The sequence below is a fragment of the Sarcophilus harrisii genome, chromosome 4, assembly GCF_902635505.1.
Source record: "Sarcophilus harrisii chromosome 4, mSarHar1.11, whole genome shotgun sequence".
NCBI lineage: Eukaryota > Metazoa > Chordata > Mammalia > Dasyuromorphia > Dasyuridae > Sarcophilus > Sarcophilus harrisii.
Window position 1 is genome coordinate 425,560,480 of NC_045429.1, and position 16,685 is coordinate 425,577,164.

General features: G+C 37.5%; 1 protein-coding gene across 5 annotated transcripts; it reads right to left on the reverse strand.

Annotated features, from left to right (window-relative positions):
• Window positions 1-3,379: 3,379 nt before the first annotated feature.
• ANP32E (acidic nuclear phosphoprotein 32 family member E) lies at window positions 3,380-16,422 on the reverse strand. 5 transcript variants are annotated; one of them, XM_003769906.4, is made up of 7 exons: window positions 16,051-16,422; window positions 13,371-13,520; window positions 12,709-12,831; window positions 10,916-11,087; window positions 10,092-10,246; window positions 6,520-6,574; window positions 3,380-5,746 (listed from the first exon to the last, which is right to left on the reverse strand). In XM_003769906.4, exons 1-7 carry the CDS (start codon window positions 16,120-16,122, stop codon window positions 5,676-5,678), a joined length of 798 nt encoding a protein of 265 aa, XP_003769954.1. In that variant the 5' UTR covers window positions 16,123-16,422; the 3' UTR covers window positions 3,380-5,675. The 5 variants fall into 5 exon arrangements, with proteins under 5 accessions (XP_003769954.1, XP_031823309.1, XP_031823310.1 ...); XM_031967449.1 differs by lacking the exon at window positions 16,051-16,422 and adding an exon at window positions 15,837-15,855; XM_031967450.1 differs by lacking the exon at window positions 16,051-16,422 and adding an exon at window positions 15,594-15,611.
• Window positions 16,423-16,685: the final 263 nt, after the last annotated feature.

Consider the following 16,685-nt stretch of genomic DNA (forward strand, 5'->3'; position numbering starts at 1 on the left):
ATCTCCCAAAACTCATAGCATCACAGCCATTTCTTTCACCTAAAATAACAAACACTGAGGCAAAGAACCACAACCATATTCATGGGCAACACCCTGGTCTCAGACAGAAAGGGCTTAAGATGTTTCTCCTTACAGCAGTATCTCTCTTCTCTTATTAGAACACAGATAAGCAAAAAATAGACCAAAGGTACTGAGACAACCTTTTGAATACACATCCCTTCCAGCCACAAAATCTAGGAGCCAAGGCCCCTCTTCATCATGATTGGCAGACCAGAACCGATTACAGAATATGTACACATGCTCCCAGTCACTTCAAGCCACTTTCATTACACCTTTATTCCTTTCTGGAAGCAGGTTCCCAGCCTCTTCCATATGGGGGATTGCATTAGTTAAACACATTGATACCTGCTCATCAAGCACCCATCTGCTAATCTCCTCCTCTGCTTACCTATAATCCTAGATTGTGTTAACAAAGTCTATCCTGTTATTCTTGTGGACAAGATGGAGAAATGTGGGCTATACAATAGTAAATATAGTTAGAAGTGGAAAGGACTTCAGAGGCCATCCAGTTCAACTTCCTCCTAATTTTACAAAAGAGGAAATGGAAGTTCAGAGATAAAGAAATTTACCCAATATCACTCATGTTGTAAGGGGCAAAACCAAGTTCCTCCAAATCAAGATCTTCTCTCCCTTTTTTTTTTTTCCCATTTCCCCATTCAACATTTACATGTATTCAAAATTGTTTGATTTACCAACTGAATGGTTGGTCCAATGTCAACGTAGACAGATAGGAGTGAAGGAACAGAGAATAACCTCGAACTATTAAAATTTTTGTTTTGTTTGTTTGTTTTGCAATTATTTAGATATTTAAAGGCATAAATGATACACTGATCAAATGTATAGATGGCACCAAAGTTGCAGGTATAGAACATTAGATGAAAAATTCACAGCTAAATATAATATTATAGGTTCAAATATAGTCTTATATTAGGCTCAAAAAAATGAATTTTACAAGCAAAAAAACATGAGATGCACCCAGACAAAGGTTTGTTGGGGAAAACATCTAAAGGGTTTTTAACAAACTTCAGATTCAATGAGTTATCTGTAATGTAATAGCTATAGTATCTAGAATTGGAGAAGTAAATCCCATTGTCACCTTCACTAAGATCATATTTAGAATATTATGCCAAGATTCAGATAACACATTTTAGGAAGGACATTGATAAGATAGAGAATATCTGGAGAAAAATGACTGGGAAGAACTCATTGTATGAAAATCATTTGAAGAAATTGGAGTTTAGCTGTTAAGAAATCTTAGTAGAGATAATGCTATTTTCAAGAACGTAAAAATCGCAGATGGATTATACTTTTTTCAGCTTAATCCTAATCATTTCAGTTATATCCAGTTCTTCATGATCCCATTTGGAGTTTTCTTGGTAAAGACACTGGAGTGGTTTGCTCTTTCTTCTCCAGTTCATTTTACTGAAACTTTACAGGAAAGTGAAGCAAACAGGGTTAAGTGATTAGTCCAAGGGCACACACCAGTATCCTAGAGTATCTTCTACTAAGAAATAGTGATTGAGCAGGTACAGCATTAAGCTTGAAGTCAGAAGGACCCAAGTTAAAATATGGACAGCCACTTTCTGGTTATGTGACCCTGAGCAAGTTAATTAACCTCTCACTCAGTCTCCTCACCTGTAAAATTCAAATAACCTTTACCTTCCATGATTGCTGCGAGGATAAAAGATATATGCAAATCTCAAAATGCTACAAAAATGCTATCATGATCTGTGACTTTGACAGACCATCTCTGGGTATATTGTTCAGTTGTTTTCAGACACATCCAACTCATGACCCCATTTGGGTTTTCTGGCAGAAATACTGGAGTGATCTATCATTTCCTCCTCCAGTCCATTGGAAAGATGAGGAACCAGAGGTAAAGGATTAAGTGACTTGCCCAGGATCACATATTAAGTATCTAAAGCTGCACTTGAATTCAGAAAAGTCAGTCTTCCTGACTCTAGATCCAGCACTACATTCACCGAATCATGTAACTGCCCTGGATCTGTTTACTCATCTGTAAAATGAGGGGACTGCAGGATTATCCCTTGACTTATACTACCATTAGCACTATATTCCAAAGAAAGATGAAAAAGGTATGTATTAGGCATCATAAGCCTTAAGGCTTTTAAACAAATATTCAATAATATTTATAACAGCTCTTTTGATGATATCCTAACTAAGGAGGTATCCTTCCACTGAATGATTAAAACAAAACAAACAAAAAACTGGTAAATAAACATAAGATTTATTGTGCCATAAAAATGATGAAATGGACAACTTTGAAGGAAATGGAATGATTTATTGTTATAGATGGGTTAAGAGCAGGACTAAATTATTTCATAGCGTAATATGACAGAGAAAGATGACTTGGATAGACAACATAATAAACCCTAAGGCCGAAAGGGTGAAGATGAAACATGGCACTCACTTCCTAGCAGAGAAACAGCAGATGCACAGACATTTATCCATATATTTTCATATATTAGAACTAATATGGGAAAACAGAGACTATATAGCTGGGTTTTTTTTTTCCTTTTTTATATTTTCTTGGAGAGGGGGATGAATAATGAGACAGTTTAATAAAAATACTTGTTACTTGAAAAAAAATTTTAATGAAGTGGTTGGAGTAGCTGATCCCCAAGATTTTTCCTTGCTCCAGATCACACAGGCATAAATCACCAGATTTGAACTAACCAGGATTTTAAACTAATTTTAAATACTATATTCCTCACATTGCATCATCTTACCTGCCTTAAGCAAATAGACCTCTTCAATTCCTGCTGGACAGCTCTAGATCAAACTAACCTAGATACTGTGCCTCATTTATGCTGCTGCTTTGCCAGTTGCTGACAAGGTACACGTACCACCATCTTCCTGATCTCCAAGTCCTCTACCAATGCAACTTGAATTGAACTCAAGGTCTTATACAAACTTTCTTAATTGTAAATTATGATTTGAATCTTAAGAAGAGGTGAAATCTGATATGGTTCAGATTCTGATAGATTGTTTTCAAGAGCTAATAAGTATTTTTTTTTTGTCTAGTAGAAAAAAAAATCTGAAAACAAAGTAGCAATTCATGTGACATTTTTCTTACCATCTAACACATTAGCTCAGAAATTTTCACATTATTCTTCGACTTAAGTCTGTTTACAGAGAATTTCAGAGCTAAAAAATCCACTGGTTCTTACTGATAGGGAGAATGTTTCATACAAAAATCAATCCATATAACAATAACAAGGATCTTCAATGGAGTTGATACAATTCTGTTTCAGAAATAATTTACAGCAAATGTAGACATAGAAGAAACAATGAATGCTACAACTAAAAATGAAGAGTGCTGGACTTTTGTTTATTTAACACTGTCATGGCTTTATTCAAAACACAGTTGCACAAAAGTAATAACTTCAAAGATTTTTAGGAGAGAAATTCTTAAAGGACTTAACACACTATATACATATAGCCTTACAAAGAGCATTAAAATAGGACAAAAACCTCTACAAAATATAAAACCCCTTCCCTTACATATTTGCATGAAAATACCACCCACCAAGCAAAGTAAGTTTTAGAAGTTATTGGAAGCTTTAGGTATTACCTTTTAAAATAAAAGAACTGTACTAATTCTGATTGCACAATAAGATGACTGATTTTTTAAAAATGCAGATTAAATTTTAAAACAGATATTTTGAAAGCCAAAAGTAATATATGGAATTTAAGAATGCAAAGTGCCCGAAATGCTGCATTTCAGCTGTTAAAAATGAGTAAACTGTTAGTTAAGCAACCCATCACTCCACCAACTCTGTCCCAAGAATTTGTTTTCACTTAACCAGTCTAGCTTTTTATTAATTGGGTTTCTCTACAAATAACTTTATAATTATATTCCAATGGGAACCCCAGAATTACTGGTCACATTCTTTGAGCCCCAAGAAGAAAAAGAAAAAAATGTGTTCTTTTAAGTAATTTAAATGTGGCCCAATAAAGGAAAAAAGAATAATTTTAATTCAGAGACATGGTCACCATTTGCTGATACTGATTTTGTAAAAGTTAAGTTACAAATATTCAAAATTTATAGGAAAAAATTTTTTTGAGATAGTCAAGATTAACAATTAGCAATTATAATAAAGTGAACCTTCATGATAAAAAAATGGGAAATACATTTCTCTATTTTTTAAATTTAGAATTTATATAAAACATGAAAACTTAATAGGAAAAACACACAGGTACACACATACAATGGCAAAGTTTTCCCAAATTCTTTTCTTTATGAATACCAATTTTAAAATAAATCTTTATCTTAAAACCAATCTAGTTTCAAATATTTTTTGCCAACTACCTAAAACATGCCATTCAAATGTCTTAAAAACTAGTTATGCTTCATAATGATGGGAAAAATAATTTAAAGCTCTTATCAGGAAAATAAAATATGCTTTGCAGATCTCTAGTCTGCGGGCATCCAAATCTTGATTCAGGAATCAAACATTAAATGTAAAGTCTATCCATGGATAGAATGCCTTAATAAACACTCACAGGCAGCTATTTTACATCTAAAGGATTCTGATACTGGTTCAGGAATCCCCTTTTGACTTCATCCTGATACAATTAATTCCCAATATCATCCAGGAGAAATTGAGAGTAAGCAGAGGCTCTTGTACAAAATTATGTGGATAATCATGTCTGTTTTTGAGATAATTTTAGTCAATTCTCTCCTTCAGGGATATAAGAAATCCAAACAAAGCAAGAAAAGATAGTTGAGGGAAGGATCTAAAGTTTTTGCTAGATTTCTTCAAATAAAAATAAGACTGTCCATATAAGAAGAGAAATCAGAAAGAGCAAGGAAACTGCTAAAAGAGCAGAATGTATACCTTAAAGAACCCTGCCATGCCATGACTTGTAGCCTAAACAAGAAAGGGTTCACATATATGCTCAGAACCTGGAATATATGAAATTTCTTTTTAAACGCAAACACCTAAACAGCCACCTGATTTGAGACAGGTTTCAGCAGCCTCTTCAACAATAAACTACAAAAATGCTATTTCTGAACAGAACCCTCACCATTTTGCTTCTGATTTAATTATGTAATCTTAAAACAAACTGTTAGCGTCAAAAAACTCACTATCTTCTAACTAGACCTCTGGCCAGCTCTAAAGAATATAACCAACTTTTTCATCTCAAAGAGAGACTACTGACTTTTCATATTACAGCATATAATAGCAACTTTGATTTCAACTATTTTATAAATAACTTTAAAACCTTGTGAATGAAATGCACCATACTACATCCATGGAAAACCTGCCAGATTTTAATTGTGAACTAATTATGACCAAAACATTGAACTTGAGTAAGAAAAGTAAGATTTCGAATAGATTGCTAGGGATTTTGATTATGGGATCAATCATTATATAGGACTGATTTTTTCTTTCTATGTACTGTATGTTATCACTAACAGGCTAACAAATCTTATTTGGAATGATAAAAAGGCAAAAATAGTAAAACCACACCTTTCCTATAAAAAGTTACATGTTATCTTCTGTAGGGACAGCATGGTACATAAAGAAACAAGAGATCAACAAGATCATTCTATTGCAAACTCTATAGAATCCTGGAGTCTGGTCCATTTAATCATCTTCTTCTTCTCCTTCATCTTCAATATCTCGTTTCCTCTTTTCTCCTTGAACACTTTCTTCCTCTAAAATAAAAGGGAGAAATTTTTTAATATTCAGATTTATATAAAAAAAGACTCAAGGCTTATTAATTTGTAAGCTTTGAGGTCAAAAATCAGTTGTATTTTATCTCTTAAATTATTGCAATTCAAATTTATTACAAAATACTTAACAGATCTAAATAATCAACTGAAAAAGTTCATCATGCACCCTTGTGGCCAAATCATGTAGGACATTTTTTAAAAAGTCTCATCACTGAAATTGTTTTGTGATTTTGAAAACAAAACACCCTAGTTTAATAGATTATAGAAATATAGTCACAAATGAGGCCCAGAGATAACTTAATTATTAGCTTTATTAGCTAACTGTTTCTTTTTATGAGTCTAATAGAAAACAGAAATATTTCTAATAGAAAAGACTGAGAAATACACACACATATGCAAGGTCATAATTTTCTAATAGAATAGTAGCTTCTTTTAATTTAACACTTTAGTATATAATCTAATTTCAACTGCAAAATCAAGAGATTGACTCCTTTCCTAAGGAAAAAAATTTAAAAAATGAAATTGTGAATCTATCTTCTTAATAATTTTTCAAAAATAATTTGTAAAACTCTTAAATAAAACTTTTATCATCGATCAAATTTGAAAAACTTGCTCTTAAAAAGATTTATATACCTTTTAAGAAGGTATTTAAAGGTAGACATTTAAGCTGAGGAAAGATATAAGTAATTTGAAATCATAGCAATTTTTTGAATTAAATTACACCAAGAAATCATAAAGTCGTTAATAAACCTTACCTTCTTCTTCCTCTTCATCTCCTTCTTCAACATAGTCATCATCATCATCATCATCCTAAAAATGCAAAACAGTCAATAAATCATCCCAATACAATAAGTATTTATTAAGCTATTGTACACTAGGTCCTAGAATACAAAGAGAAAAATAGTCCCTACCTTCAAGCAGGAGATAACATGTACATAAAAGTTTATATAAAATGAACAGAAATTAAATGTAAGAGGAGAATTCAGGAAAGACTTCATGTATAAACAAGAAAATGTTATTCTAACATGTTATTTTAAAAACCAACTATATTGCCTGACCCGTATGCCTTCACATTAATATTCAAACAACATTTCTAATTTCTTTAAGAAAATAAATGGTCTTTGCTATTATACCCTTGCTATCACTTCTTACCCTTATCTCTAACTCGAACCCCCCATCTTCCTTCTAAATACTAGGAGACCTGAACCACAGAAAGATTTATAAAAGCTTAATTAATCTGTGAATGGCTTTTCAGGTGAGTTAAGTTTAAAACCTTTAAAGCACAGACTTATAATTAAACTATTCAGTATCTATTAAAGTAATAAGATAGCACAGCAGAATGGCCAAGCTAGAGGCAAATCCCACCTCAAGCACTAGCTGTGTGACACCCTAAACAAATCATTAAAAACTCCCTCAGTCTATGGGAATATTAGCACCCACCTCCCAATCTTGTTATGAAAATCAAGTGAAATAAAACTGTAAAGTTCTTTGCAAATCTTAAGGATACTCTGAACATGTTATTTATTGTTACTTCTGGCTAACTGGGGAGCCTGGAAGCCTCTTCTAGTTGTGTTTATGGTAGTCCAAATAACTGAATTGGAAATAGGTGGTGAGCTATCCATTCTGCTACCAGCCCGTAAAGGAGCAAATAATCTTATGGAATAAAAAAATATTGAGTGAAAAAAGGAGATCAAGCCTATTTTCAGAAGTTTCCTACTGTTTCACTAAGAAAAATAACTAAAATTAGTGAATAAAACTCCAGCACAGATTTAGGATAAGATAATAGATTATAGAGAAGACAGAATCTCAATTTTCTGCCATTCAGAGGCCCACCCAAGATAAATTGCTTAATTCACATTTCAGCATATGCTAAGACTTACATACTCAGTCAGAAAACAGCAATCTATCTAGCTCTAGTAAAAGAATACAAAATACTGAAGCCAGTCAGAAAACAGCAATCTATCTAGCTCTAGTAAAAGAATACAAAATACTGAAGCCATCATGGAGGTTTAACAGTAAGATCTGAGGGCTAATTAAAGCCTGAACTCAAAACAAAACAAAAACCAGTTTTTTCCTCCATATTTTATCTTACACCCATTTCAAAGCTACATAGACAAGAAAGAAGCATGTTGCTCTGGACCTAAATTAACATGTTTTCTTGAGTTGTCATAGTTTCCAGAAACACTGGACCCAGAAGGTGCAAGATACCCTGAACATGTCAAGGATGAAGTAGGCAACCAATACCTTGTGTTGAAACCAAATAAGCACACTGTAGACACTCTCTGGTTTCTGAATTAGTTAAGTGCAGTTAAGGAATACACATCTCACTGCTGTGAGCAGCATTTGGCAACAGAAAGAGCCTGTGGAATCAGAGTGGGGATTCAAATCCCAGCTATCCAGCTAACTGACAAAAGTGATGAACTTGGGGTACTGAATAGGCATTTTTTGGGTACAGACAATGAAAATGTATTTAGTTGGATTATGTATGTTTCAAGAGTTTGGAGTTTTCATTTCTCGGTGCACCATACCATGGTGGGGAATGGACCAAAAAATAGATTTTTGTTTTAAAAAAAAATTTTTAATAAGTCCATTAAGAGGCAGCTAGGTGGTACAATGATTAAAGCAGTGGGCCTGGAGTTAGGAAGACCAGAGTTAAAATCCAGCTTCAGACACTATTATGTGACCCTAGGAAAATCACTTCACCTGCTTCAGTTTCTCTCCCAAAGTAGTGTGAGAATCAAATACGATAATATCTATAAAGTGCTTAGCACAGTGCTGGCACACAGAAGGCACTTAATAAACACTTACTCCTTTTCCTTCAGTCAAAGTAGTTATCTTTCTGATACTGGATTAAACATTATAATTAGATCAATTTATTCAAGTCTCTTTATCTTGAAAATCTGACCTATAAAACTGTATTTTCCAACAAAAACTAGGCTCTCTTCAAAAACATAAGTCATTAAATCCTTAGCAGCAGAAAGTAAAATGCTTTCTTGTTGATGCTTATGTTTAACACTAGAGATATCATAGCTCCCAATTTTCCCAAAGCACATCATATACATCTTATTTCCCTATGTCCTATGATAGTGGAAAAAGAGTGGAAAAAGAAAAGCACTCCCAGAAGAACTATCAATCTAGTCTGACTTCTGCTCCCTTCTCAGACAACTTAGCATAGTCTCTGGAGACTTCCCAGAAATCAGACTTCATTTTAACCACTGAGAAAGCTTTTTCAGAAATGAAAAGCTCTGCTGGTTGATGCTATTCTTAGGCTCCACTTAAAAGTGCTGATCAAAAAGTTGCAAGTATTCTATCTCAGATTTGGTCTTATACTTGATAAAATGTTCTTTTTACCTCAGGCTTTTCAAAAAACAACAAAATTTAGGTTCAGTGCTCAATGGACAATAATGAGTTTATTGGCCAAAAAAGATAATTTTCTAAATAGAATATTTACGCTCTTGCATATGCTACCTGCAGAGAAACTAAGATAAATTTAGCAACTAAACCTCAACGTTAAATGTGTAATAAAAGTTTAGGGAAAAAATAAATTACAAATGCTAATATAAATGGAGGCATTTCACTGCTAAAGAATGGTTATAATTCAGCCTTAATCAAATACAATGAAGAATATCTAAAATGTTAAGTTTTCACTACCATATACTCAAATTCACTCCAAAATCTCAAGTAAATAAAATCTAAATACTTCTGCACTACTTATTTTTTCATTTAGAAATGTTCCTATACACATATACAAACACGTATATACCGAATTAAATTATATACAACATTAACAATTCTGAAGAGGTGGTAAATGTTATTTACCATCCCTTCAGAATTGTTAAGAATCATGCAAGCATTGTAAGCACCAATTATTAAGATTATTTTAAATCTTATATTAATGAGCTGTTGTATATGTTATTGATGAGAGAAAATGAAGCATCTTGATATGCATCAAGAATAAGAACTTTTTAAAAATTTAATTAAAATAAATTTTTTAAAAAATGAGAATGTACATTAAAAATGTTTTACTGATGTCCACAAAGAATTTAAAAGAACCAGATGAAGGCCTACATGTCTGATGGGTCCTTTACAAAATAAACAAGAATTGAGAAAGTATAGATGGGTGGAGATTGTCCCCAATAATCAGATCACAAATCCATTACAGCATATTTTCACTGAAGAAATGAACTGTGAATTCCAATACTCAAGTAAACTCATAACATGAAAAGAACTTTTACTTCCTGGAGACCAGGGACTGTGTTTACTTAACTCACTTTTTATATGATGTCAAAGACAATTTTTGGTGTGATGGTGAAAAGTGTTTGTTTACCTGAATTTCTTCCTTCATTAGGTATGAGAGACCCACCTCCTCTTCTTCTCCCTCCAAATCTGAACCTGCTTCATCTTCATCTTCCTCCTCTTCCTCATATCCTCCTGGTGGACCTGCTTCATCCTCCTCTTCATCTTCATCTTCGTCATTATCATCTTAAAGTAAAAAGAATGGGTAAACAACAAGACAAACTGTTACTTGACAGTATGATCTTTTTACCCTTGCCTCAGTCATCCCAAAGTCTAAGTTAATTCAGACATTCCAGAAATACTTATGACACTTCAAGTTCCTGATTTTTTCACCTTAAAAAGAAACTTGAATAAACTGATCTAATTATAATGTTTAATCCCTGCTATTATCAAAACTCTCTAATTTCTTTCTGAAACAAAAACTGTCTTATCATTAGTAATAAAGAATGTCCTCCCAAAAAATGATCTGCTTAATATTGAATTTAGGCTTTAAGATGCCAAACTTTAAAAAAAAAAAAAAAAATCATTTCAAAGCCAGAACTCATCTATACGAATTTCTTTTTTAAAATCACTTTAAACCTTTAAAACCTAAAAAAAAAAAACACTTTAAAAAAGTGATTTTAAAAAAGCTTTAAAAGTCAGCATATTTTTACCAGCATTGGGTGCCAAATAATACAATTGTTAGTATATTATTTATCAAAGAATTTGGAAGATTCAAGGCCAATATATTTGTTTTCTTTCTTTTTTTTTCTTAATTTTACTACTCCACCTATTCACACCTAAGTCTCTATTTGCACGGCTACAGTGAAGACTATATTTAATGCTACTTTATGAATGCTTTTGAAAAAGGATTACCCTCTTCATCGTCTTCCTCTTCTTCAGAATCTGGGGCTTCATTATCTTCCTGATCAAATCCATCCAGATAGGTGATTTGTTGAAGCAGTTCAAAAATACTCTCTCTGTAATCTTGAAGGTTTGTGATCTCACACTTAAACAAGTCAAGGCTTTTCAAGCTTTTAAGATTTTGCTGAAAAGTCAAAGTTAAAATTTATATCCAAAACTTTAAAATAGCATCCACACTATCATTTTAAAGTACTGCTAGACTAAAGGCAATAAATCCAAAATGATAAATTAGAAAGAGCCTGACCTAGCACATGCTTAACTTGGACCAAGACATTTAACCTCTCTGTTGCCTCAGTATCCTCATTTGCAAAATAGGAGTATTAATATTTCTACAATCTATATTATGAGACTAGGATGAGAAAAGCATTGTAAATTATACAGTGCTATATAAATAATATAAATTTTACATTTATATGTAATATAAAGAGGTTACATAGCATGTATAATGGATGGAGAACTTTGTAAGTCAATAAAATCCAAAATTAAGTCCACCTCTGACACATCTGTGTATCCCCAGGCAAGTCTCTCTACCTCTCAGTAAATCAGACAACTCTATAAGTCAATAAACTTGCAGAGAACACAGTAACCTGCATTAGTAAGGGAGTTTCCTCACCTGGAATTTCTCTATATAAATGTTTATCACTCATAGAGTTCCCATCTAATAATAATAATCTTTGTATAGCACCTTAAGGTTTTCAAATATTATCTAGTTTGGTACTTGAGCAATAAACCTGGGAGATAGGTACTATTATTATCTTCATTTTACAAATCATGAAACTGAGTCTAACATTAGTTTTGATCAGTTAAGAGATGGATCAAAAGTCACATAGCTATCAAATGTCTGAAGCAGCATTCAAACTCATGGACTCCAGCGTTCTATTCACTACTGTACCTTCCTGTCTCAGCATTAGTGCCTAGCTTATCTACCAAATATACTTGTACATATATAAAATCTGCCCATTTCTTTAATTATCTGGATAGGTGGGACAGCTACCTAACAAAGCAGAAGGATCACAAGGGTTGTAGTTCAGAAAGCAAACAAGATAAGAGAAGTAAAGTGCTTTGCAATCGTTAAAAGCTTGGTCTAAGCAACTTTTATTATGCTTGGGGAAAATTTGCTTGTCTTATATAAATGCTTTAAGATGTTAAATTTTATTTATAAACACCTCAACACTGAAAACACTAATGTTCAAACATGAGTTAAAATGACATTTTTCTAATTATTTACAAAGTCATAGCTAACCATTATCATGATTTAGGGAAATCTAGCTACAATCTCTTTTTTTCAAATCAAATCATTGGCCAGCAAAATCATCAATATTTTTCTCCATTTCCTAACCACCACCACCCCCCATCCCAAAATTAGCAAACCATGAAATAATGATCCAAAGGATGGGAAGACAAAAAAAAAAAAAAAAAAACAACAAATTAAATCCTCAGACCCTAAGAGTTAACTACATTTCTACTAAAGTAGACTTTTCTCATTTAAAAAATCCAAGAACAGTACCTATCTCAACATATAAGAAATTCAGAAATTACAAAAGGTAAAACAAGTGGCAATTATCAAATTATTGCTGATACTCAGGTGATAAAAGATCACAAAGGAAATAATGTATGTAAAGCACTTTACAGATTTTAAGGCTATATGAAAATATTGTCAATTATGGCCATCTACAATTCAAAACACTCATCAAGTTAAAAAGCAAATTCAGCTGAGGCAAACTCTTTTACACATCCTTACTTACCAGAGCTTCTACTGTGCTGAGATCTTTGATTTTGTTGCCACTCAGATTGAGGTAGGTGAGATTTGGACATTTTTCGGCCAGGACCTCCAGGCCCCCAGAAATAATATTATCACTAAGTTCCAACTACACAAAAGAGAAAAAAAGAATGGCTATGAAAATATTCAAACCATTTAAAGGAAAAACAAAACAAAACCAAAAATTCTCTTCCTGGAGAGTGATGTTAAAATAAGTACTTTCCTTAATTGTTGGATTCCCTAAACAGAGTGACTTATAAATAATAGATGTTTAATAAATTTAAGGATTCAATTAAACAGAAATTAATTCTGTTGAACCCCTTTATGGTGGCTGGCAGTTCACAGCTAAAGGATTAACTTCAACTGTTATATTAAGGTTTCATAGCATCAGTTTAGACAGGACAGGGAATAAGACCTGTCAGATTAACAAATCTATTGAAGAGGTTCTAGAGGATTTAAACTTAAAAAGAGATAAACAATCCCAGAACTGATACAACATAGAGATTGATAAAATCTTTTTTCCTATTTTTTAAAGAATTCTAATCAAGGTATAGATAAATAAGCTAATTTAGTCAAAGGTAACATTACAAGAATGTTTGGTTCTAGAAGCATGCTGCTTTTAAGGGAATATTTCCAAGGGAAACTCACCTTCCGAAGTTTACTCAAGCTGGGGAGCCGAGCCAGAGAGGTGAGTGCCACATTGACCATGCTCAGAAATTCTAATTCTTTGAAAGTATCATTGAGGCCCTCAATTTCCCCGTTGACAGAATGGCAGTTATCAAGGACTAACTCTGTCACCTTCAAAAGAAAACATATTAATGATCCTTCAGCTTTAAAAAAAAAAACTATTCAGCAACAGGATTCCTAAACGCAGTTTTAAACCAATTGCCCCACATAATTTTTCATTCTGGCAGGTTTTGGAGGACAGTCTAAAATCACCTACTAAATAACGTGAAAAAGAGTTGGTGGCCTGCTCTAAAATCCTAGCACCAAAAACTAAAATCTTCCAAAAAGAGAAATCATATGACCCTGACAGTGCCTTGTAACAGGTCAACGCTAGGCCATGTACTTAAGCAAACTCTAAACCCCAGGTGCTCAGAGAAAAGATACTCAGTAACTGTAAAATACCGATGCTGCAGCTGAAAAATCCCCACTGAACTCAAAACAACCAAAAAGTATGTCTATAAGACACACAAACTGACATCATGTTTCACTATTTCAAACAGTATCCAAAGTTATACATGTGAGGATTGAATTTTGATTTACCCTTCGTAAGAAAAGATTAGATAGGATCTTTTCCGGAGCCGGTCCCAACCTTCCAGCGAAACTGGCAATTCGGACGTCTAAGCCCCACAGTAGCACCCCAAACAACTCCAGCCCCATTGCTGACAGTTATCTGCCTTTCTCCACCACAGAGGCATTTGGGGGAGGGGTTCCCTCCTTTTCTCCCCTCCCCAACAGGAGGGGCAGCGTCACTCTCTAAGGGAAATACTGCGGAACAAGCAAACTTTCTGGGCTAGCCCCGGATCCGCTGCCCTCTCAGCCTGGCCCAGGGGGTCGCTTTGCAACCCTAAGTACAAAAACGTGTTATAACTGTTTGTTATAATTGTTTTGCTGGCCAGAAAGCTGCAAGGAAGAGGATGAGGAAAAGAACGGCTAGATCAGGTTGACAACTTCAGCCTCCTAAAGGAGGAATCCCCGTCAAGGTAAAAGAACGGAGGGGGGACGGCTTCAATCGCACTCCAACCCAGGTCACAAGCGAGCGTCAACAGGTCCCCGAGGGGTCCGCAAACATTCTGGGGCGAGTGGGTGGGTGTGAATCAGGCTCTAAAAGTGCTTCAGCAAGCGGGCCGGGCTAACCCCGGGGCAGCCCCGATGTCCTTCTGCCCGCCAGCCCCATCCACCCGCCGACTTCAGCAAAAGTCTCCGTCCCGCGGCTCCCGCGGCTCCCGCGCTGCCTCCGGCCCACGTTTCTAAGCATCCCGACGGTCCCGGTACAGCCTCAGGTGGAGCTGCACGTCTTCCTCAGCGGCTCCCCTGCGAACCGGGGCCGGCCCGCTCTCGTCCCCCGCGGGCAGCCGGGCTCCAGCTTCCCCTCCTCGATCCCGGGGCTCCGCGGGGGCGGCGGGGAGAGGGCGCTCGCCGCTACCTGCCGGGCTGCATGGCGGGCACCGCGTGTCTGCCGTGACCTCGCCGCCGCCCCGGCTCGGCTCCCCGGAGACCCCCCACGGGCTTCGGACCCGGCGCCTCTCCGGTCTGCGAGGGGGCGCTTCGGGGGGCAGAGCCCTGCGGGAAGAGGGGGCCGCCCCCGGCCGGAGGAGCGAGGCAGGAGCGGCCCCGGGTGCGCGAGAAGAGCCAGGCAGAAAGTGCGTCGTTCTCCCGCCCTGCCCCCACCCCCCAAATAACGAGGCATCTGGAAAGTCCGGGAGTCCGGAGCCGCGCCGAGTCCCGGCGGGCAGTACGGGAGCTAGGGGCGGTCCGGGCACCGCAGGCGGGGACCCCGAAGTTGGAGGGACTCCAGCCCTCCGGGAAGGTGCCAGCACCGCCCAAGAGAAGGACATTTCCTCCCTCCAGGTCTGGGCAGGAGGAGGAGGATGCCACGGGAATCTCCCCCACCATCCCTGTCCCCTCCCCCTCCGGCCAATGCGGCTTCTTCCAAAACTTAACCGATGTCAGATAAAACCGCAAATGACCCAGATTCTCCCCGAGAAGGGCAGCCGACAGGAACCCCCGCAAGCTGCGCCCCCCCCACAAGAGAATGGAAGCGTATCGCGGGGGGTCGCGAGGACCTCGGGACACCACGGCGGGGTGACAACACCCCCCAGGCGGCTGGCGAAAGGCTAGGGCGTCCAAATGCCGGAGATGAAGCACCTGGAAGGTCCGGGTCCAGCATCGACGCCTCACCGCCCTTCTTTCTGTTTTCTTAACGCGCCCCCCCAAAAAAAACCCCACCCTAGAGTTGACTGGAGTAGTTGGGAAAACTTCTCCGAGGTTCTGACCGCTGGGGGGAGGGGGCTGAGGGGCGCGCCAAATCCCGCCGCAGCCCCCGAGAGGGGAGCAGCAGCAGCGGCGGCACCCCACCAACGGCGGGAGGGAAGGGGAAACCCCACTCACCACAAGAGAGGGGGCTTAGCGACGCCCCCATCACCCCCGAGAAACTGTCCCCTCGCCAATCTCGAAGAAAAACAAGGTGATTTAAAACTTAAACATCTCCCTCCCCTACCCCATGTGGCCAGTGAAATTTTTGCACCACCACCCCCAACCCCCCGCCACCATCCAGACCCCCCAAAAGCCGTCTCAGAAGGGGAGGGGGAATGATTTCTCTCACCTCCTCGGGGGCTCTGTTCCTTAACTCCAGGTTAATCTTCTGTTTCAAATCCATGGCCTCCTCCTCCTCCATTACTCACACTCCTCCCTTCCCCTTTCCCTTTCCTCCTTTCCCTTCTTTCCCACCACCCCCAACCTCCAAAAAAAAAAGGGGGGGTAAGAAATGAATGAAGAGATATAAAAAGGGAAAAGATTACACCCACCACCACCAGGAAGGGGTGGGGGAACAAGAACAGCAAATGGAGTCAGAGGAGTTGGGACTCAAACTCGGATGCCCCCACCGCCCTCTCCGCACACTCGCACTCAGACGCACACACACGCAGTTCCTTCCCCTTCAATGGCTGCTCGGTTACTGAGCCTCCATGACACAGCGCAGCCAACCCCCTATCTGAAGCCCCACCCAACACCTCAACGTATTGGTCGAATCTTCGGGGACTCTATAGACCAATGGACAATACAAATGTCGATCAGGATTCTGGGCGGGGTGAAATACTACAGCCTACGGTCATTGGCCACAGTCGAGCGCGCAGTTAACTTGGATAGGTACAGAAGGATGTCCGTCTAAGGGGCGATATTTTGAATTCCGGTCGCCCCCCTCCTTTTCTTTGTGTACTTGGCGCGCTTTCCCTAGGCACC